We start from the raw sequence: 24177 nt of genomic DNA on the forward strand, positions 1-24177 counted from the left end.
TTTCTGCGGTTGGTTTTCAGCGAGCCCAGAGGTGAGCCTTAATAAGGATCAATGGCACTTTATCTGGGACAGCACCCACTTCACAGCATGCAAATTACACAGCAACCCTTAAAAAAAGAAATGGATTTAATTAAAAAATGTAGAACCACGGGCTCTGGAAATTCAATTAAAGGATTTATGCAAAGGTTGGCTAGCTTTTTGTGTTGCAGTTCCTGCTTATATAATGAGCTTTTCATATTAAAAATCAATAGGTAATCTGGGCTAGGGGATCGGCTGCTTATGTACATTTTTGAAATCAATTTGAAAAATAGTCCATCAGCTCCATGTCACAACAAAGACGGAAGGGACTGGTGCGTGTGTTTGTGTGTGTTGAGTGGGGGGGTTACATTTTTCTCCTCTCTGAGGGTCACAGGAGAAAAGCTCTGAAGCTCTAAAAGGTAAGAGAGATGGAGGGTGAAGGAGGCAATGTGGAAGAGTAGAGGGTAAGTGAGTAAGGATGTCTCTCTGGCCAGGTCAGTTTCTGGCTCTTTGGCCTGTTCTGATCCCTTCTATTAGAGAGAGAGTCCCTTGGCAATGAGGGTCTAGCTGGCTCTGACCTGTGGCTCTGGGGTAATTTAGCCCAGCCTCAGTTCAGACTCAGCCCAGACTCAGACAACCCAGGCTGGGGAGACGTCTTAATGGCCTCCCTGAGGTGTCTGGAGCTGAAGGAGCCGGGAGGATGTGGTTGAGGCTTTAAGTAATGTTTCTTCACAAACAAAACTATTTAAAGTCTGTCACAGAAATACATCTTATAAAGAGGTAAAAACTAATTATGCACAAATGTGTTTATAAAAAACAACATTATCAACTATCACTATGTAGCATTAAGCAGCTATACAAAATTAAAGTAGTAGAAGTTTGATTGTTGAAAAAAAATGACTCTCTTTTTAAACTTCTTCTGCTTTCAACACGGATATTGTTCATACCTCCTTCACACTCATGTTGTATAACTGTACTCAGGCAGGAGGGGTGAATGACTGACTGCATACAGTAGCAGACTGTCAGCATTTGATTGGTTCTTTATTGATCCAGACACGCTCTCCATCACATCAACTCATCCACAATAAACCATTTACACAGTTTCCCTGTGCAATGGACCACATAACCAGGCCTCAGGCCATCTCTGTTCACCCACTGTGTGTTTGTGTGTGTGTGTGTGTGTGTGTGTGTGTGTGTGTGTGTGTGTGTGTGTGTGTGTGTGTGTTTTCTTTAATGAAATGGTATCTCCGTGGACAATAATCCCAGTAACAGGATTGGGCAGGAACACACATGTCAATACAGCCAAATGGGATTGTATGCTTTTATCCATCCCCACACCAACACATCTTTCTCTCCCTATGTGTCTCTCTCTCCCCCTCTCTCTCTCTCTCTCTCTCTCTCTCTCTCTCTCTCTCTCTCTCTCTCTCTCTCTCTCCCCCCTCCTCTTCTACGTCTCTCTCTCTCTCTCTCCCCCTCCATGTCTCTCTCCCTTCCATACACAGTGCAGCAGCACAACAGGGAATGTCTGGCTGGAATATCACGTTCGTTTGTATCTAGTTCCTCAAAAATTATCTAAAACATTGCCTAAAAAAGGATGCATCATCAGAGAGGTTCACTCTGAGTATGTGCACCTCATACCAACTGGCATAATGTGTAATATTCTGTCTACACCACTGAGGAGAAACCTACACAGTGTCTCCAGTCAGGCTGGAGCTGACCCCCCTCCTGTGTAGCTCCTAATCATCCAAGAGGACTCTATTACAAGGGCCTGGCAGCTCATCTAACCCCACAGAGGAGAAGGGGGGGAGGAGAGAAGGGGCTGGCAGGGAGATTGGGACCTCTGCTCCTCTTTCTTTCCACATGGTTGAGCACCACACACACACACACACACACACACACAACACCGGAACACACATACACACACTTACACAGGTTGCCTGGGTGTGCAGCAGAGCCACTGCGTCTGTGTGCTACACCAGATAGCAGATAGAGCACCTGACCTTATGTCTGTCTGCAGGAGAGAAACTGATAAAGAACACTGATGTAAAAGTAGCTGCTGCACTCACAAACAGTGCCAACCACCCAACCACTGTACGTCTGTTATATGGTAATGCTGACGTCGTCGTTGCAGGACCTGTCTCTGGGGTTAACGCCCGAGGTGCAGGAGAGAGCTCCTGGTCACAGTAGGCAAGGCTCAGCACAGGAAGCACTGGAGGTCCCACTGACTGAACAACCGTTTTCTCTAATACAGTCCTGACTGCTGGTGCCTGGTCAAAAGTTCAGCCTGTGCATATGTAAAAAGGTGGCCTGGTGCCCGAGGCAGGATCCTGGGTAAAATAATCATGCTAAAACACTAAGAAGCATGGGACTAGGCGAGAACGCTGATGAAACCGTCCCCTGGGGGAACTGAGGTGTCTGATTGGACCAGCGGAGCCTCTTAGGCCTGTGCCCACAACACCTCCCTCCCCTCTTTCTATCCATTATAGAGGATGATGACTGGAGCCACTGCCCACACTGATCTCCATTCAGCGCAGCACTGTCTGTGCCTATAGTTAAGGTATAGATTAGATGGGTATAGGCTGAGCACAGCTGCTCAGAGCCTGAGGGTACACTGTTCTTGAGGGAGCAATCAGTCAGTCAACAAAATGTCAACAGGGTCAGCGTTACAAGACGGTGACAACTTCACAAAGGTTACAGCCCAACTAATAACTGCAACAGTCACTGAAATTCATTCTGTGCTATCAAAGTGTGCGAGTTTTGATTCAAAGTGTACTGTCTAATATGTTTTACAGCATATACTGTACATACATAGTTAAAGGAACGAAATCCTATCCTGAAGTACTATCCTAGATCAAATAAATCAACCAAAATCTGTCAATCAAATTTTGAGCATTACACAGAACTGTGATAATCACTGGGTTTTTTTTATTTATTTTTTGCTTAGTCTCGCTCTCTAACACACACACACACATACCCGTGCACATACACGTATAGTACACACCACTGCAGGGAAGATCATTCGACGCTGATAATCACAGCAAAGGACACAGGGAAAACTCCCACTCTAAACACGCTGAATTAAAGAAACAGGAGTTACAGGCCTGGTCGCACAATCTCTGATAAGTAGATCAAGGCGCGGGGAGGGGAACATGATGTTAGTGAGAGATAGTTTGGCTGATTAAAATGTCATGGCTCTTTATAGATGCCTTTCTCAACTCAGCAAAATGGAATCAGCTCTGTACATCAATAGCAGAGTGGGCTGTGCTCCCTGCTAATAGAGAAGTTTCTTTTCCTTAAGTAGAATCCACAACACAAAGGATGCAAAATTGAGGAAGTCAAAATATGTTTTTGGTAATACGCAAGCAAAATGCAGTACCAAAAAAGATAAAAGTGAAGGGTAAAAGTGAAGCGCTGACAAAATAAGAGAGCATGAATCACAATGAATGAGGGAGGAAAGCACGATGGTATGACCAATTGACAGAGCTTATGGCCTGACATGACATTTCCTCGCCTTTACTTAACAATCAAATTAAAGATTTAGGACCACGTGTGGCAGGTCTCCATATTGTGAATTTGTGTGTGTGTATGTGTGTGTGTGTGTGTGTGTGTGTGTGTGTGTGTGTGTGTGTGTGTGTGTGTGTGTGTGTGTGTGTGTGTGTGTGTGTGTGTGTGTTTAGGGCAACTGTATATCACTCCACCTGTGCTCCTATAAATCAAACCTGTGTTTTAAATGAGAGGCTGGTTATTTGTGCAAGAACACACACAAGGGCTTAGTGATTGTTTTTTGGAGTCGACATTCTGCTTATGTTTGCATCCCAGAACAATCTCCATGGATCCCGCAAGCGTACGCAAGCAATTAAAGCGATAGCATCTTCATATCCCTGCAACCAATAAGTGAAATAATATCACTGTTTTATTAAGCCCTTAATGTGGGGGCAGAAGGAGTGAGGAGTGGGATTTTAAAGAGGTTACATTTTCAGGGGCCTTATCAACCCCAGATTTAAATAAGAGCAAATGCTCAGCTTAAGGGTGTGCCTCTGTATCTGTGTGTCTGTGTGTAAGGCTGTGTGTCTGTGTGTGGCCTTTATCAGACATGAGTTTTAGCTAATCGCTGTGTCAGCGCACCAGAATTTAATTACTAGCTCTACCTTTGTCCTTTAATATTTACTAACATCTACACTACGTTTAATTAACCACGTGTAGAAAAGCCATAGCACCGTTCTGGTGGAGAAACCGCTCTGCTAATTGCATCTGTGCGCTCATATCCGAAACGTCAACACACTCTTCTCTTAGACACACAAAGAACACAAAAGTGTTCAACAGTCTTCCACTCTAGGGTACACTTCTATCTAAATTTTAGTCCAGCTAAAATTGACACAGACCAGATTTGAAATTGAAACAAGACAGGACATGATGAAAAGAGCTAAGACAAATGTTACAAAACGTAAAGAGGGGGAAAAAAAACAAAACAGAAATAGTCAAATTGAGGAAATGGTTAGCTTGGCATTTTGCGAAAAGGTGCTGAGGAGCATTTCCTCTCATCTCTCATCCTATGTCAGAAGGAGGAGAGACAAATGACGGCCTGAGGCCTTGTGTCTGTCAAACATGATGGATCAGAATAACGCTTCACTAAAACTCCAACACGCTGCCTTTCAACACATCACATTTTCCCTTCAGTGCAAACACTAAATTGATAAAGTACGAAGAGTAGCTAATGGAAAGATGTAATAGTCAAACTAAAGCATATATTAGGAGGCCATGGAGCCTAAAGGGTAGAGAGCTGCTATCAATTGAAAAGTCTTACAGAGCAGAGGACACAATATAGACTAAGATAAATCATGGTGTTGGATTTTATCGTTCATATCCAAGGTGTGTGAGGACGTTAACCCCAGGCACCCTACATCACCCTATAAGCACACACGTGTGCTATGAACACTTCCATTCTGTCATTTATTGTACATCCACCGCAGATGCACACTCACAATAGTTTGCCACTCTGAGATGAGTACTGAGATGTACTACAGAGGTTATTGCCTTGAGAGGAAACCTTCGCAGTATTAGTAATATATTATGATATAATTGGACGCCACTGACAGCAGTACTGTACTGTAGATATAGGTACTGTACAATGCAAACATTCTTTAACAAAACTGTTCATCAATTGCTCAATCAAAAATGCTTCATCAACTTCAACTGCACATCTGCATTTGGGTAAACATTCTGTGACGTGGTGGTGATGGCGCAGTGGATATAACACATGCCTTTAGTGTGGGAGATCTGGGTTCGATTCCCACTGCCATACATCAATCAATGTGTCCCTGAGCAAGACACTTAACCCCTAGTTGCTGCAGTGGCGTGCAACCTCTGATATATAGCAATTGTAAATCGCAAATCGAAATGAAATGTAATGTAATGTGATCATTGAGGTACAATCTGCAGTGTGTAACTGGCACAGAAGTCCAATAAAAAAAACACCCCTCAGGTTCAGATCAGGCCGGCTGTTCCTCCCAATCACCTCTCTCCTGAGCTTTCTCCATGATTGCCCAGGTGAGCATTAAAGTGAACCCCCAACACCCTTATAGAGACCACAAGCAGAGACTACAAGAAATCTGGATACTCTAAAGTATTGTTCAGTGGATAGGCATAATAAACAGGGAGGCCCCCAATCGTTGAACACAGACCACACTCTCAATTCAGAGGAAAAAGTCAAACCAATGCTGCTCAGCTTCGTGAGTATCCCCACACACCAGCTCACATCTCCCCGGGTAACTCCTTAATAGGAGAAGGTACATCCTGTATGCAGTGGTTTGGTTCCAGTCAGAGCCACCGATGTGTGTAGAGGTGAGCCCAACTACAGATACCTGATACAGCTGTATCTCCCGCACCACTTTAGGCTCCTTCCTCACCAGAGAATAGCATTCCGTGTCCCAAGCCTCTTGCCTGGGCCAGTATGCCAAAGGAAGACCCTACCAGGAGCTAACTCCCACCCGCATCACTAGATCCCCTCAGAGAATTGACACTCGTCAATTCTCTGAGGGGATCTAGTTTTATCATTCAAAATTAAAGCTGTAAACAGATACAAAACACAGATCCCCCTGGCACAGCACCTAGCCTCCTTTCTTTGTATCGCTCTAAAACAGCCTGTGAGGACATAACGTCTTTACTCCATCTCTGCTCTCAGAAAGGTCTTTGAAAAATAAAGTTGAGTCAGCCTGCTAATATGACTCAGAATTTAAGATAATGCATCTGAAACTATCTGGTAATAGATTCTCCTGATGGGAATGGGCTGGATGGTAAAAACATATTTGACAGAGAGCTTATTATCTCAGTCCTCCGGAGTACATGCCTGCATAGGATTAGAGACTTGAGTTTGTTCAGTGCATTTACTGTAACCTAATAGTTGCGGTACACAGGATCTGGAATATCGCCTACCCTTGTGAGAGGATAGGGAACGGCTTCTCTGAGTTAAATAAACAGTGACAGGAGGAAGAGGAAAACAAACCACAGACTATCTCTCTATCTGTGAAACCCAGACTCTCTCCCTGAGCCCTCAGCACTCAGCAGATCAGCCCCTCTCCATCCTTTTCCTCTACTTTCTCCCAGGAACGTGCCAAGACAAATATATAGGCTCAGTTAGGGACACATCAGAGTCAGAACAAGAAGATAGTAACAAAGTCTGGTGAATTCACTGACTTTCTTTCCATGTAGAAAAGTATAACAAGATACAGAGCAACTCTGGTGAAATTAACCATTATGGTGGTTACCAACCGCTGTTGGTAATTAAAAGTGTTTTTGGTGGCCATCGGTCAGGTCGTGCTACAGTTTGTGCAATCTCAAGCTTATGCATGCTTTAGTCTGGTTTTGTCCCTTACCATAGACTTGGTGAAAGGTCTGGCCAGAGAGAAGAGAAAGGTCATCAGCCACCAGCTCCGGTGAATGGAGGTGTACATCATGTTCCCAGGATGCACCGCGTTGGAGGTGACACCGTGCGGCGAGAGGCGGCGGTGGAGCTCCTTGCTGAAGAGGATGTTGCAGAGTTTGGCTCGATTGTAAGCCAGCATTGACCAGTACTCCTTCTTTGTGGGCGACAGCAGGGCCAAGTCCACCTTGGCACATGAGTCTAACAGGTCTGTGAACCTGAAACACAGTCCAGAATAAGAGAGTAGTTAGAGTGTGTGTGTGTGTGTGTGTGTGTGTGTGTGTGTGTGTGTGTGTGTGTGTGTAGGCTTTCTACTGGCAGATGTGTGGCGCTGGCTGCATACAAATCAAAGACATGACATGATGTTCTTTAATTGCCTGCGACAGAGCTGTTAAAGTCCAGATGTTTGACAAGGCCCCTTAAACATTACACTACTCGTGTTATTATGCAGTCATGCAATAACATCACGATACACGGGCACGAAAGCTACACTCCCTGTGTGTCGAGTGGGTTTGTGTATGTGTGGGAGGAAGAGACATAGGCTCCAAACCGGTGGAACACATCCTACATATTAATCCAGTCATTAGAAAACAACCAATCAAAATGTCACCTGGTTTCCTTGTTGTGATTTTACAAGCTCGCTGCCTCTTGTTTACTGTCGCCTTCCGCAACATCCTTGCTTGGCTAAATTACAACATCTGCAGGCTTTTCATTTCATGTGCTGCAACTTCATAACTACTTTAGCAAGTCGGGGTTGATAAATAAATTGATTGAGCACCAAATGCAGTTCCCCGGTTACAACTGAATGTGGTTTTACAGTAATATTGCAATCAATGAATTACCCTGCAAGATGATTCACACAAACTTGCATAATAACAAATACAGATTTTGGTGAACCAAAATAGCTTGTCTGCACATAAAAGTACGGAGCCAGAGCTACAGCTTAGATCTCTCAGAGGTAATTTCATTAAGGATATTATCTTCCCTTGTTTGACCAGATCTGATGCAGTACTATGGCAAAGTAAACCGGTATGGCGCCAATTCCACAGTAAGCCCCTGTGGTGGAAACTGATAAAGTGTCCAGCCATTACCCGCGTGTCCATCTCTCCCACCCCTGTCCCTTATAGGTCAATGCTTTACCAAGGGACAAGGGGCTTAGGGAATACAATATGCTGCCAGGTCAGGGGTCACACACTGCTTGTGAGGGGAGGCTAAGTGAATAAACGTGAAATCAGCAGAAACTGAAAATAACACAAACAAAAAAGGCAGTGACTTCAATAGATGTAATATAGGTCTGGAATGAGGTGGACAGAATGGAAGATGTAATATCAGATATTGTCTATTTCCGCTCCTTCTTCCCTTCCCTCTAGTCTGTGTCGGTGTGTAACTGACTCTCTCTGGTCCAGCCTAAGCCCTCTTTGAAGGGGTTAAAGCCACTGCTGCTTGTACAGGAGAGAAGGGAAGGTGAGTGTATGTGTTGGGGAGGCAGAGAAGGAGAGAGGGAGCTGTAGGGCAAAGAGTGAAGAGAATACCTGACCGTTTTTGGCCTTGCGATACGTACAGTATAAATCGTACGCTTTGTTCCAATAGCAGCCAGACAGTTTTCACACCACCAAAACTTACGTGACCTCACTGTTCTTACTGTGTAGGCAAGTCTTGCATCAATCAAATTCTGTCAATACTCCCTTTATGACATGCTTTCTTTCAATAAGCTTTTACTACTCTCTCTCTTCCCATTACTTTTCCTAAAGCACGAAATAGCAGTGTGACCACGAGTGAATCCGAGTGTCACACCATGACTTCCGCTGCTCCTGTCCTCTCATGCATGACAGTCTGTATAACATAACTCATACGAGGGCTCCTGTAATAGTGCTGCTGTTTGATCTGCTAGAATAACTCTGCGTATGTTCTCCTTGTCTCAGGTCACTCTGCCGAGTTCCAATCAATCACTCTGCTTGGCCGTCTGACTGACTGAGGACTGGATCAATGTTGCGCACACACACACACACACACACACACACACACACACACACACACACACACACACACACACACACACACACACACACACACACACACACACACACACACACACACACACACACACACACACACACACACACACACACTGACTCTGAAACACATGGCTCAGGGCTTGGGCTCACAGATCACTGCAAGACATCATGCCTGTCTACTGAATGACAGGAAAAACAGACGCCTATGGAGTGGAGTTACCAAAAAAGATAGACTTGAAAAACAATAGATGGCAGAAGGAGGGAGTGAAGAGAGAAAGGGGCTGAGTCAGGGGGTCAGACAGAAAGGAGCAGATACTTGATCAAAGTTAATTTTAGCTGATAAGTCCATCCATCATGTTGATGATACGTTTAATTCATAGTGACAGCGTGTGGAGGGAAATGAGTTTTCAGTGAGTGAGGCTGTCATGTTTGACAATATGCATTAAGTCTGAGTTATCAGTTTGTAGTGAACTCGCCAATGTAGCGTAGTTAACTTCATGACTGGAGTTGAAGAGTTGTTGACTTAAATATGGCTTAACTGTAAATGTTGGGAAGACAGGGGAAACAACAGTGTTGTGCTCACGTTGAACAACATTCCCAACCCTTCAGCGAGGGGGGTGGGGGGGCAACCTGTTGGCAACCTGTTGTAACATCAGCTTTTTACAGTCACAGAAAGCAGTACTAATATGAAAGTATATTTTCTAGAAAACTGAAGATGCCAGAATTGTGTGGTACTGTGCTGATCGGTATAAAAATAAAAAATAAAATAAAACGGTGTTTACTGTGTTGATGGAAACGACTAGTTGACTGGAGGGTTAACCAGGTTAAATGATTTCCATCACTAAGAATTTCAAAATAAAAACATTTGGGTTGGTGTGTAGTCAAGTAAACTCAAGTAAATTTTATTTGTTAGCAATAATCACAAATTACAGATCTGCCTTGAAAGCGGGGGAGCGAGCGGCATTGTTCAACACACCCTCGAAGGACTGTTTAGCTCAGTTCATGTCTGTCTATGGTTTCCAGTGACCGCTTATCTCAAATTTAGGAAAATAAATTGTTGCAAGTGGTGAGGGTTTAATACTTTGTATTAAACAGCCTAGCTGAGGCATTTGTTCTTAACAAATGCTGCAAATGCTGTATCATCCTCAGTAAAAATCATTATATTTCCAAACCCAAAGACAAAAAATGAACCCAAGATGATCTACTATGAGAAGGAAAAAACAAGATTTACTCCAAACTGAAAAATAGGGTAAGTTTGTGTAACCCTGTGGAATTTACGTGTCTTGTACACACGCACAAGGATGCACATGTGCATTTGGATGATGCGTTACAGTCCTACCAATGGTTTTCAAACTATTCCACTGATCTACAACTCGCAGTAACATGCCAACATACGCAGCAATGGCCCATACATGGATGTAAAGAATGCAGGATTCAAAGTCACCCACATGCTCACCTGGGCAATGATGGAGAAAAATCTGATGTTTTATGAGGAATTAATGCATTCAACATTTGTGAGTTTGTTACATCTCAAGGATACAGAGAGTGAGTTTTATTGAGTAACACTGAACATAAACATTCATTTCATTTGTTTACAAGAAAACTCCACCGGGCACTTTTAAGTTGCACACTAAATGTACAGAAGCACAAAATTGCTTTTCAAATCTTTACAAAGAATTACAAAGCATGATAAGAATTCTACCTTAAAAAATGCAAAGGGCATGCTTTTAATTTAACGAAATAGCCAAACTGTCCATTTGAAATTCTATAAGGCTCATTTCAATGGTCTTCTCCTGAGACCACATAGATGCAGGAATACAGTTTTACACGCCTAGTTTACTGTTCTTTACCTGTGGGACTCAGAAGATACCACCACAACACGGGCGGGGGCCGAGCGACGCAGCACGTCCTGCAGGCACTGGACGAGCAGGAAGTGACCTAGATGGCAGATCTGGAAGGTGGACTCCAGGCCGTCCTCCGTCAATCTCCAGGGCTGAGTGCACACTGCTGCATTACACACCAGAATGTGAAGGGGCCTACGGGGCGGGGGAGGAAGGCAGAAAATAAAACATGTTTTTTTTTTTTTTTTTTAAATGATTATTTTTGGGGCATTTTTAGACCTTCATTTGACAGGACAGCTGAAGACATGAAAGGGGAGAGAGAGGGGGAATGACATGCAGCACAGGGCCGCAGGTCGGAGTCGACCCCGTGGCCGCTGCGTCGAGGAGTAAACCTCTATATATGGGCGCCCGCTCTATCAACTGAGCCATCCTGGCGCCCAGAAAATAAAACATGTTTGATTGTTTGATTATTAGTGAAAACAAAGAAGACACCGCTGCATAAAAAGAGGATATTCATACCATATTAGGCTGAAGAAGAGGTAAGGAGAGAAAGGGAGAAGAAATAAAAAAAAAAAAGAAGAAGATGGAATAGTGAAAAGCGAAGGCAGAGAAAGGAAACGGGGTGTCTTATTCCACAGTGTGGTGGACTTTTAGCCGTCTACAGAGACAGAGGATCAGTAATGCTGATATGATACAGAGGTTTCCAGTGCAACTCCCCATGGCTCGACAGGTACTGTAGATACTGAATACAGCTGGCTGGAATCCAAGAGCAACAACACATTGAAAAGCAATCTCAAACCGTTTTAACACACAAGGGTGGTGGAAGTAATGGGTGTTGATACAGACTCTGTGTAACTACTCAGAGTAACCAAACCCACCAACACATTGACTCGGAAAGGCTGAGCAGAAGAGAGAAGATCAAAGACAATACACACACAAGTCAGGATATAAAAAACAATTGACTTTATTCAGGGACTAATAAAAAAAAAGCATGTGCTTTTACACAGACATGCAAAGCCTTTTCATTCTTGCAGACAGCGTGTGGGCGAGTGAGTAACACTCCCTGCTCGCGTGCCAGTGAGCGGAGATTGCTGGATTGGTCAGGGCAGCGAGAGATCCTTGTCGGTGACAGCGCCGCTCCAGCGAGCTCGAAACCACAGTAACACAGCCGAACAATCCAAACACACCCCACCAATTTCTAATTTCTTCCATTAGAATTAATTATGAGGCCGAAGGCAATTTGTGTACCCTGTGTTTAAGACTGCCTACTGGATTAATTAAAAACTGGATGCTGGAAAATTAATGTGTGAATTGTTATGCCTTGCTATAATGAGCCATCCCATGCTATTACATAGGAGTGTACTGTAGGATCACCTTCAGGCCTCCGAACACACAAGGTTCATTAGAGAGCGCAAACCTAGTCACAAGTCAACTTAAAGAATGCCGACCTCAGCACATTATCAACAGAGCACACACACTAGCAGTGAGATATTCAAATGTTCACCCAAAATACAAAAAGGTAAGGACTTCTAACTTAATGGCTTGGCTTGGTAGGGAAACTAAATAAATGTAAATAAATGGCGTGGCCTGCACATGAACCTAATAAAACAAGATGGAGGAGTAAAACACAACAGTTGCTGTGATGTCAAGTTCTGCTCTGAAACCAAATAAAACTAAACACGGTGGTAGTTTTTGGCCCAGTGTTCCCCTGTCTAATAGAGTGTGAAGTACAGTAACATTGTGCTATACAAGGCAAAACTCCTGGGTCTGTTACCAATGTACTGGCTCGAAGTTGCACAATAACACCACAGGCGTGAACTCTTGACTTAACAATTCAACCTTTCACTGTAGCTGTTGTTTTAAACTGATCGTTATGTCAGTTACACCACTTAAGGTTTACATTTGGCGTGTGTCCTTTTTGTGACCTAATACTACAACATAAACTCAGTATGTCACTCAAATTATAATCACAAATTTGTGATCAAAAAGTCCAATAACCAACTTTTCTCTGGCCGGTAGAGCGATTTCCCCCACGCAGTTCAGATGGGCCTCTGGTGAGTCTGCTTGTAATGTAAAAGGCCTGTTAATTCAACTGCCCACCAGTTAGTCCCTCTCTCATAAGCGCAGGTCTAATGAATGTCTTTAATAGGCCTATTGCCGCGTACCACAGTCCCTCTTTCCACATTAAGACCTCACACAACACTGTGTGCACTGTGCAATCGCAGCGCTGGTCAAACGAGGGTGTTAACTACCAAACAGGGAGACATCAGTTTATATATTTACTTTAAATAACCCCCCTGGGTATGACCCCTGACCTCTATGATAATGTGGGCCAGCAGGAAGAGATTGCCTGCGTGAGCTGGGCTCAGACTACTGGTCATTAACACTGCACTTTATTGGCAACAGAAAAACTGGCACTGGCAACAAACATATGGATATGTGTACACCACTCATCCTGATCCATATTTAAACTCACACACCAGAAGTGCATACCTGTAAAGTGTGCAAAGACACCCTCAAAAATTCTGACGGTGTTACAGTCGCCATAATGCAAAGGAATGGAAGAATGGTAGACTTATGTGATCCAGCGTGCATGAATTCATACAGACCACTTATTACAGAAAATATGCTTAAAATTAGAACAGGATAATTGCAGTTAAAAAAAAAAAAAAAAAAAAAAAAATCACAGGTGAAAACAAATTGCATGTGTTAATTACCGACCGTTCAGTGGAAATTGTATTAGGGGCATTCTGTCAACGCTGTCCTCCATCAATTACATCCCAATGAAATTGCACTGCATTCAACAATATCAATATCCAGGTAATTTCATTTCAAAGGACAGGCAATTAAAGCAGAATCGGGGTCAATGGAACACAAAGCAGCGTGAAAGCCACTGACTAAAGCACTTAAAAGCAAGGGAGTGAGAAACGAGAGAAGGAAAAGAAAAAGACTCTGATTACATTTCACCTGTCAATGACACGCTGCAGGAGCATTATTGTGCGTATGTGTATGAGTGTGTTTGTCTCTGTGTTTACAAAACTGTGTGCGTATGCGTCTGCGCGCAGAATTGTCTTGAGTGTGTGTCCGTGCATGTATGCACATATACATGTGCGTTGTGTGCGCACGCTCCTGTGTGTGTTATGCCTGAAGACATACGAGCAGTAATAGAGTGGTGGTAGACTCAGACAGCTGCCCAGTGCCATTCACAGCTCAGAGCTCCCAGCCTCCACTCTGCTCTGTTCCCCTTCTGATGAGAATTAATGTACTCTGACATCCCCTGGGACTCCCCCACTCCCCCCCCAACAGCACAGCTAATGAAGAAATACAACCTTGCCAAAATACTGAGGTAGAGAGAGAGAGCGACACAGACAGAGAAAGACTGAGAGACAACACGAGAGAGGGAGAATAGAGGGAGAGGCTGATGCAGATAAACAAATTGCATAAAGGATATGCCAAAAAAACAAAAGCAGAACAGAGGTTCTGGGGGCAGCGGGCTTGAAGGGAGGTTAATATACTGCAGCTTGGATGGGAGGGATACATGTAAGAGATGGGAGGGAGCTATAGGACACAGAGTGAGGAAAGCCATCGTGAGGTTTGGCTGTGACCCAAGACACGTGTCCTGGATGGCCATACCCTGCCCCAGGGCTGCTACGGGCAATGACTGCCCTGCCTCTCCCCAAGGGGCTCCCCTGACACCAACACTCATGCACACACAAACACACACATACACACGGCCCCTTGCCTAGACACCTGCGGGTGGATGAGCAGTATTGATGACGGAATACATGACCCCGAAATAGCAACTGTGTGTCCGACCATGGGAAGCAAGACACATGCGGTAAAAGCTGACGACCACAAAATAAGTGTCATAAAGTCTGGTAGTCTGTTTCGACCAATGTCAAGCAAATCGACACAAATTTACACACTTACTCCTGGGGCCTTGTCCATATGGTGTCCATCAGTTACAGTTTGGATGTCCTTTAAGTATGGTGTACGTGGGAAGTAATCGTGATGATGATTACAGTGATCGGCCTGAATGAGAGTCTTCATTGCTTTTTACTTATTTGTTTATTTATTTATTACTTATACAGTATGTTTCTTTTTCTCTCTCTGGAGCATGAAAAAAGCTGGACAGCTGAAATGGGACTGATGGCTACTTAAAGTTAGCTTTAAATGACTGTGAGACAGTGTCAGGATTTGTGAGTTGAGCGTGCTGCCGTTCGTTTGATTAAAGGCCAGCTCTGCCACTGTTTCTTCACAATGGTGACTCCCCTCTCTTTTGATGGCCTTTTGGATCCAAACAGTTACATTTTAAGGAGGTTTTATGCCTACTGTCTTATCCTACCAAATCTTAGGTAAATAATCTAATAAAGAGTGGCAGAAAACATCAGAGAGAAAAATCCAGTTTAGAAAATTTATACTCACAGTTTTTTGGCCTTGTAAGACTCAGCAAACTCCCTGACACTGCGGAGAGAGGCCAGATCGCACATCATGGCTTCTACTCTTGCTTTGTGCTGCAGAGACAGAAAACACAAATGTATAATTATAATAAAGTTTTTTTTTTTTTTTTTTTTTTTTTTTTTACAAACTGCCACTGTTACCATGACAGTCATCGCCTTCAGCAAAAAAAAGTTCAAGTTCAAATGATACAAAGGGTGGTGCTGTTTCACCCTGTTTAAAAATGCAAACAACCAGGTCACCCCAGTGAAAAAATAAGGACCTAAGGATCTCCCCTGTGTGTGAATGGTAAACCTGTCTGTCTGTCTGTCTGTCTGTCACTCACTGTTGCTCTTCTTGAGTTTTCATCCTTTATTTACTAAATTAATATTTTTTTGACAGTTTTTCTTTATCCAAATCACGGGTATAGTGATAAAGGATTGTAATGCCCTTTAAAGCAAATTTGTCATTTGTTATTTTGAGATATATAAATAAAATAATTTGACTATTACTTTCATTCAGAAAAAAAAGTCACAGTCCTGTCTAAAGTCTCCTAAAGAACTCCATAGCTTTTGACTGCGTGTTCTCAGCGTGTGTGTGTGTGTGTGTGTGTGTGTGTGTGTGTGTGTGTGTGTGTGTGTGTGTGTGTGTGTGTGTGTGTGTGTGTGTGTGTGTCTGTCATCTTCCACCATATGTTGGGAGACAGGGTGAGGATAGGAGAGGAGAGGAGAAAGATAAATGACTTAAGAAGTGAATGCATAGCTGCATTTACACACTAAGGAAGACGGGCTAAATATTCATCATCCTCTCCATCCCACTGTATAGCGTTCTGCTGCAGGGCAAAGGCCTCAGCAGAGAGGTCTTAAGGAGCATGTATGACCAGGTTTTTTTTTCCGTCTGTGATAAAGCATCAACTTAGACTCTCTACCCCCTTCTTGCCCTTCTCTACATCTTTATCAGTACAGGCCCCCTCAACGGACAACCCAGGTTCAATCTCCCTACAACAGATGAGCTCACGCGGGACCGTGGTGTACAAGTGCATGCAGCGTGAACCGAGATGGAGCATGTTCCGTTCAGACAGAACGGTCCATTAGACTCATCCCTCATGCTGGAAAGGGAAAAGAGGAGTGAGATATTGCTCCCAGGACTCTCGGCTGGGCTCTGGGTTGAGTAGCACCAGGTATTCCTGATGCTACCTCTCCCCTTCGTCCTGCCCGCCATCCCTACGGAACGCTGTCAGCTCATATTACACCCCGGAACAGCGTTCCACTCTCCATCCGCCACCGCCACCACCACCACCATCACCACCACCACCACCACCACCACCACCGCCGCCGCTGCTGCTGCTGCTGCTCTCCTGTCAGCCTTTTCCCCTGATCCGATCTCCAGTCTGTGGGCGTCATATGGGAATGTCTTTCCTCTGCGTGTCTGTCTCTGCAGAGCTAAGTGTACATGACACTCACAGCAAGGACGCTCCATGGAGCAATGAGCACAAAGAAAACAAGAAAGGGTTAGGAGCGCCTTCAGATGGAAATGTGATTCTTCAGGCATTTTACAGACACCTTAACTGCCCCAGGGCGTATTTATACATGCATACACAGGCACATGCACACGCACACGCATACACACACACACACACACACACACACACACACACACACAACAAATTCAGTGTTGTGACTCAAGGGTAAAACCACGCTATCACACCATTATCTATGCCTGAATTATTCTCTTGATGCTACTCTATACCATTATATTGATGCTATTACAAAGCATTAAAGGGCTGATTATGGCTATTATAGATATAATTATAGGGTACCTGCTTATATGATCTGCACACAGCAGTAATCACAGGTGAGAGGAGACAACTGTCTAATTTAATGACTTGTATGTGCACTCCTGGCCACTTTTACACATTATACATACACAGCAATGCATGTAAAGTGAAAAGGGGTTAGCTGTGAAAGAAATATTTGGTCACAAGTGTAAGAGGAAGATGTGCGATATAATGAGAAAACTTCTATAAATGTGTGGGGAAAGCCTTCAGTTGTTCTTATGAGAAATTGAATTTCACAGCAAGAAAAATGAGAGATTACTTCTAAACAAGGTCAGAGCAGGCAGCAGTGTGGTAATTAACAGGTCAGTATAAGGCCTCCTCAACAGGGTAGCCCTCCATGAGTGTATGACCAGCAGAGAAGATGAGAGCAGGTGTCAGCTTGACGAACACATATCCCCTTCTCTAGAGACAGGGGGGGAAAGGGAAGGAGAGATGGAGTAATGGGAGACCAGAGGGAGGATAGAGGGGGGTTGAAGGGGGGCCACTGGAGCAAATCCAGCAGGGAGAAGGTGAGCAGCCTGCCTGCCCGTCTACCCTCCCCCTGCAGATTGAAGTCTTGCGAAGAAAATAAAGTTTATTGCCTGGAAAGAGGGGGGAAAAAGCATGTAAAAAGCATTAAAGCGATGGAGGTGAACAATTAGACAGATGGCCAGGTTTTGGAAGGAGAAGAGGGAAAAAAAGGGTAGAAAAAGAGAGGAAGACCGCGCGGACGCAATCGTTCAGGGTTTTTATGAGGACCCTGACAACTCCTGGTCTCTTCAAGGGCGAAGGAAAAGTGAGAGGCAGCGAAGCCTCTCTGGTTAACTCTGGAGTAATCGCTGAGTGTGCAACACCACAAAGCTCGGCTCGGGGTGACAGAGCTTACCGCCCCCAGCTACACCCAGCCTATCGCTCCATCTAAATGCAAAAGGCTAGTTATGAATGAAACCCACGTGTAAATAAGTTTTACGGCGTGAACACTGGAAACTGCTGCGACTGTGTGTCCATATTCACGGCGCGAAGAGCCGCACATTCGGGACAGAAAGCAGCAAGGTCCCCATGATGATAACATGGGCGTCAGATCCCTCAGCCCTCCACTCCTGCTGCCACCTCTCACCTTCCACCCCCACCTCCAGCCGTCAACCCAAGAGGACAGCTGTCTGCAACGTGAAGGAAAGAAGGAGGGAACTAAGAGCGAGGATGGAGAGCAAAAGTGCCGTGTGAGTGGCGGAAGTTGGCCTTTGCAGAGGTTCTCCTCGTCTCTCCTGGCGTTTTCCACGTATGTTGGGGAATGTGGTCACTGCTGTGGAGACAGAGTGGAGGGATGGAGGGGGAAGAGCCCTAATACAATTATAACTGGGGCCATCCAATCCAATAAAATGAAGAGGTATTAGAGCAGGGGAGCCCCATCCTGTTCAATAAGACACTGGACCACTCTACTAACTCTTAAAACACACACATGTAGGCATACTCCCTCACACGCACACGCACACGCACACACACACACACACACACACACACACACACACAGGTACACACACTTCGCTGACCCCTTTAATAGCATAGCAGCCACTCCTAATGGACGCAAGCAAGTGGAACCGCCAAATAATACACTGTCTTAATGCACTAGGCTCAATCTCATCCCCCTCTCCCCTTATCCTTCTCAGCCTTCCCTCTCACACTTTAACCCCCGTTTCCATCTTCACTCAACTGCTGCCCCCTCACCACCTCAGCTCCCCTTATAGAGCACCAATGCAGGGACAACACTTAAGAAATCAAAAGTACCCCCATATATACAAAACACTTACCCTGCAGCCCCCGGTTAACACCTCAGGCATTGAGAAGGATGGTAAAAGAGTTAGTAGGGGAAGACCGAAAAGTGTGCGGATTCTATAGGTTAACAGGGTTTCTATTGCTCCCTCTGAATTCCTAATATCAATATAAAGCGACAGCAATATTACATGACTGTATTTTTACCAGCAGGTGCGGATGTAAGGTGCTGTAATGGCGGTGAAAGTGAATGAGCAGGGAAGACACCATGTGAAAAGGGCACCTTATAAAAGCAATTAGAGAAATGACTTTGAGACCCTCTTCTTGCTCTGTAGATTAGAACAGGCCTCGGAGGGAGGAACACAGATCTCTATGACCTTGTCCGCAACACGCCACACTAAATTGGTCATCAGCTTTTAAGACTGCATTTTATCATAGAAATATATTTTTAGCAAAAAGAAAAAGAGAAAAGGAGGGAGAGGGGGAAACTGTGGAATGTGCTGGTCGTATATCATCCTGTCACAATTATGACGTTTGTTCATAAATACCAACCAATCTGCTCTCCACCTGGCTAAGTCACATGCGCTTGTGCTTATGCATGCGCCGTGCACCAACAAAGAAATATGGACACACATATGGACACACACCACGTGCGGTGAACGCACACGCACACAGCAAATAAAGAAACTGAGACATCTGGCCGGGTGCCCTACCGCAGGTCTGAGAATTGACCTCCACACACAGATAAAGAGACTGGATACACACTCAGGAAACATGCATTCAAGCACCTAACGAACAAATGAATGCGCACACTCGACACATTACAAACACAAACACACACAAACAAACAAATGCACGCGCACATCCACTTACTCACTGGCATGCACACACACTGCAATTAATAGGGAGGGAGGTCTCTGGTGAGGAAGAGAAAGTGCCTGTTCAGCACATACAGTACAGGCAGAATATGCAATTCCCTCCAGTTAAGTCTGTATTAAATTGATTTCTTCTTTCTCTGACACGGACTGGGTTTTTCCCCCCTAATGAAAGCTGGATAATCTACAGGTTTTCCCTTTCCTGAAATCAAGTTACAAATCAAGCAATTGCAGGGGCAGATATGGAAAAGGTGAAGGAAGGACATGGGATGATTTTCCAGATGAGAAACATGGGAGAATGAGGCACATACGTGCTGATACTCTTAATACGGACATCACACACACACACACAACACGGACATCACACACACACACATAACACGGACATCACACACACACACACACACACACACACACACACACAGGAGTAAAGGCCAGGCCATGGTTAAGTACTCAATGACATTTCCGTTGAGTGACGTACTAAGGCTACAGCGGGCCATGTTAGTAAACACAGCATTAATGACTGAAATTAATGAAAGACATTAATTAGTCAGCACTTCAATGAGTTAATCACTCACTCAGACCTGACAAGGAGTCATGTAGAGGCTGCAGAGGAACATTGAGCGTGCTGAGAAGAACACAGAGAAGGAGGCAGGACTTAAAAAGAAGAAGAAAAAGGGGGGGGAAATAATGACAGGTAACCAGTGGAGGAAGAAGTATTTATGTTCCTTCAGTTGAGTAAAAGAAGCAATACCCCGATATAAAAATACTCAATTCCAACTCCTCATTTAAAAACATGTACTTAAGCAGATGTATTAAGTATCAGCAGAAATATGTACTTTATATAAACAAACATTACTCGTTGTGATGACAAAACGGCAGTGTTACAATTGATATTACAGAATTATTAATACTGCGGAATATTAATGTTATAGCTGGTCGAGATGACACAATTTTACGTACTTTATATACTGCTGTGTAAAAGGTCATTTCATTTACTGTTATAGTTATGCATTATATTTGATATGCTCTTAGTACATTTTCAGAATCTTAATCTGCAATGTAACCATTAACTTTAATTGTCAGATTAATATAGTGAAATTAAAAATGTACAATATTTCCCTGTAGTGAAGTAGACGTATACAACCGCATCAAATGGAAATACTCAAACGTTAAGTAAAGTACTCTAATTGAGTAAATTTAGGTACTTTCACCACTACACATAATGTGTATTTTAGGCACCAGTGTAAAAAACTAAAACTATGTTCAAAATGATTATGTAAAAAAAAAAATCATAATAATAATTACTTCTTGCATTATAATTTACATCATTGTTGTGACATTTCAATTAAAATCATACAAATAAACAAAACTCCTCTGAATAAGGTTGTTACCAAAAAATAAAAATGAAAAGCAGAACATTTTAAAGAGAGGTGAGTAACTGTGAGTTAAGTGCAAGAAGAATACATATTGTAGCTTGTAGGTGTAATTGAGCTTTATTGTTATTGTCTTACTATTGAGAATGTATTAACCTTTCAGAAGAGAGACACAAGGGTCAAAGAGAGAGAAAAATAAAGACAAGGAGATGGAAAGAGAGTGTGAGAGGCCGAGACAGAGAGAGAGAGAGCAAGAGAGAGAGACAGAGATGGGAAATGAAAAGGACAGGGCGGTCATCATAATTGCAGAGTTTGCTTTTCGGATGCAGACAGACCAGTGCCATGGGGCCTGAGGCAGATATCAGATTCCACACAAACACACATATACACACGCACATACAAACTTACACATGCACCCATATATACCAACACACACACACACACCGAATATTCCACAGCCAGCGCAAAGGACAGCTGATATCATTTTAAAAGTGTTTTGTGTGCATTTGTGTTTTTTTAAAGAGAAAATGTGAATTGAGATGGTGACATCCAGCTTTCAATCCTAACAATGTTATAATAAACCTGTTCTTCATCTGTCTGTGTCTATCAGTGTGTGTGTGTGTGTGTGTGTGTGTGTGAGCCTGATCAGATTTACATTAAAAAGTGATGGAGATTTAAATAATGTGTCTATGTTCTCAGAAAGACATTAAGAGATTTTCATCTTTCTCTCCTCTTCCTCTCGGTCTCTTCCTCTCCATTTCCTCACCCTCTCCTGCTTCTATCTCCCCCCTCATCTCACCCACTCCATCTCCGCCAGATTCGCAGACAGTGCATATTTTCCTGCATGTCTTCGGTGTAACCGATACCCGTAACAACCAGGATTTTAATGCGATCCATATTGCCCCCTAATATTTCAGATCTTAGAATAAGCACTGGCAATTACATATTTACACCCATCTTATTTTGCAATTCTGCACAGGGACTTTAGTGTCTGGCTGAATGGCACACGCAGACTTAGATGCTGATTATGTTGTGGTTCGATAACAATAAAGTCGGAGAAAAAGTCTTAGACCCTGTGCACTTATACTGTATATAAAACTTTCTATCTGGGGTGTCAGCAATAAAGCTCAACACTCTCAAGTACAAAATAATGTGTTCTTTTCAAGTGTGTCGGTAATGTGATTGCTTTATCTAAACCTGCTAGTTTTACACTGTTTAATTTCTCCTGAAACACTTGTGCCTTGCATCATCTCGGTATCCGGAGGGATGGTAAAGTACCAGACACACTCGTAGAAATGCATTCACACATATGTGCACTGTTGTAGTGAACACACATCACTGTACAGAGATGATAAATTAAGCCCCTTTGATTTGGTTACCGAAGCTCTTTTTGTATCAGCTTTATAAAAACATAAGCATCACATAATTGAATAAGAAAAGAAGCAGGCAATTAAGAAACATGGAGGCCTTTGATGTGAGTAAGTGTATAATAGGCCTTTTGATGAGGGAGTGTTTTACACTCCGCAGGCTCTGGTGTGCACTTTGATTAAAAGCTCTTTTGTTTGGCAATATTCTAAACTGCTTACCATTTTCCACTGTCACAATAGTTTAGCCTAGAAATACAAGAGACTGTGCCTTTTCTTCTCTTCTCTCTGGGATGAAGTCACTTGTTTTTTCTCTGGTATAAAATCACACAGGTAGTGTTACAAGAGAAACAAATGAATGAATGGAAGAGCAACCTAAGATAAAGTGTTTTCGAAGGGAGAACGAAAGGGCAAACAGTGGCACTATCGAATTATATAATAACCATCGGTATTATTATATGGTAATTTTCATATTCATAAACACATGCATTACCACCAACCGTAGTTGTTAAAGCACCATTTACATGATCTACCCTGTCTGTTGATAAGGTCGTGTGGCTTTGCATTATGTTACAGTGTTGCACAGATTTGAATAATAGGATTCTCATCATGCATCTTTAGCCCCTTGTCGCCTGATAATAGCCTGAAAGACTCTCGTTGAACAATGTTATAAATGTGACCTCAGCAAAGGTCGGGGGTCAGCAAGCCACGGATTGTCAACGGAGCGCTGGCCTGACAGAGAATAAATGAGGCCTTGTAAACAAATTGAATTATTGCTTTAATTCATGCAGTCTGATCGAATTTGCAGAGAGAAGAGTCCTTCACAAGGGAACAGTGGAGCGAAGGAATGACAGCGAGGAGGAAGGAAAGAAGAAGAAAAAGAAGAGGAGGAGGAGGAGAGGAGGAGGAGGACAGGCGGTGGACGACGGGACTTGGCCACACACCTTCTCCCTCCATCAGTCCATTCCGCGTAGTCTTTGGCTCCACTGCTGGAGAGTAACTACATTAACAATCCCGATCATATCACAAGACTGTGCGCTGCCTTCCGTAGACAGCAAGTCTTCCTTTTGTCTCTCAGCTAAATGTAATAAGGTTGTGTTAAATTGATTTGGGCCGGGCAACTGGGCTGACTCCCTGTCCTGGCACCAACTGAGTGACAATAAGCAGGAGACGGAAATGAATTTCATAAACTGATACACATACTACAGTTTGTCGGTTGAACAAACATTTTAAGAAGTTTAGATAATTGAGAAGGAAAAGAAAATGCACATAGGGGTAAAAACAGCCCAACTGGACAGGCGCTGGGGATTAAGGATGCTTAAATGTGAAGAAATCTTTGAAGAAATGTGTGTTAGCTTATTGAAAAGGGCAAATGGGAAAGCCCATCTCCTATGGTACACCCCATGAACCTAAAAAACCCTAAATGAAACATCAGTATTAAGTTTGGTCTATCACCCAAAGCTGCATTAGGTCTCTCCTCAGTTTGCTCCTTAATTCCATTTGATAATCCCACATTATTGCCCTCTAACAGTACCCTAAACGGAGAATAAAAAGTTTGCACCCCTCTAGCAGTGTATTACCAGGAAACAACAGGCCCTCTCCTCATTAAGTTATAGATATAAATGCTCCAAAGCATGAAATTACCCCCGAGCCTCCCTCTCCAAATAACCTGGTTTGCAAACAAATGATCCGAGCACAAGCAGTAAAAGGCAGATTATTAAAATAATAGGAGGGATTTAAATTTGC

General features: G+C 43.4%; 1 protein-coding gene across 2 annotated transcripts in view; it reads right to left on the reverse strand.

Annotated features, from left to right (window-relative positions):
• The window catches only part of wwox (WW domain containing oxidoreductase), a 139038-nt gene that overhangs the window by 79450 nt on the left and 35411 nt on the right, over nucleotides 1-24177 (reverse strand). The window contains exons 6-8 of one of the 2 annotated variants that reach the window (XM_028584580.1): nucleotides 15219-15307; nucleotides 10803-10988; nucleotides 6891-7155 (exon numbers count right to left, since the gene is read on the reverse strand). In XM_028584580.1, coding sequence (XP_028440381.1) covers nucleotides 6891-7155; nucleotides 10803-10988; nucleotides 15219-15307 — 540 coding nt within the window. The remainder of the gene's footprint in view (nucleotides 1-6890; nucleotides 7156-10802; nucleotides 10989-15218; nucleotides 15308-24177) is intronic. The other variant, XM_028584581.1, reaches the window with a different exon arrangement.

Source organism: Perca flavescens, chromosome 8 (assembly GCF_004354835.1).
Source record: "Perca flavescens isolate YP-PL-M2 chromosome 8, PFLA_1.0, whole genome shotgun sequence".
In the NCBI taxonomy this organism is placed as follows: domain Eukaryota; kingdom Metazoa; phylum Chordata; class Actinopteri; order Perciformes; family Percidae; genus Perca; species Perca flavescens.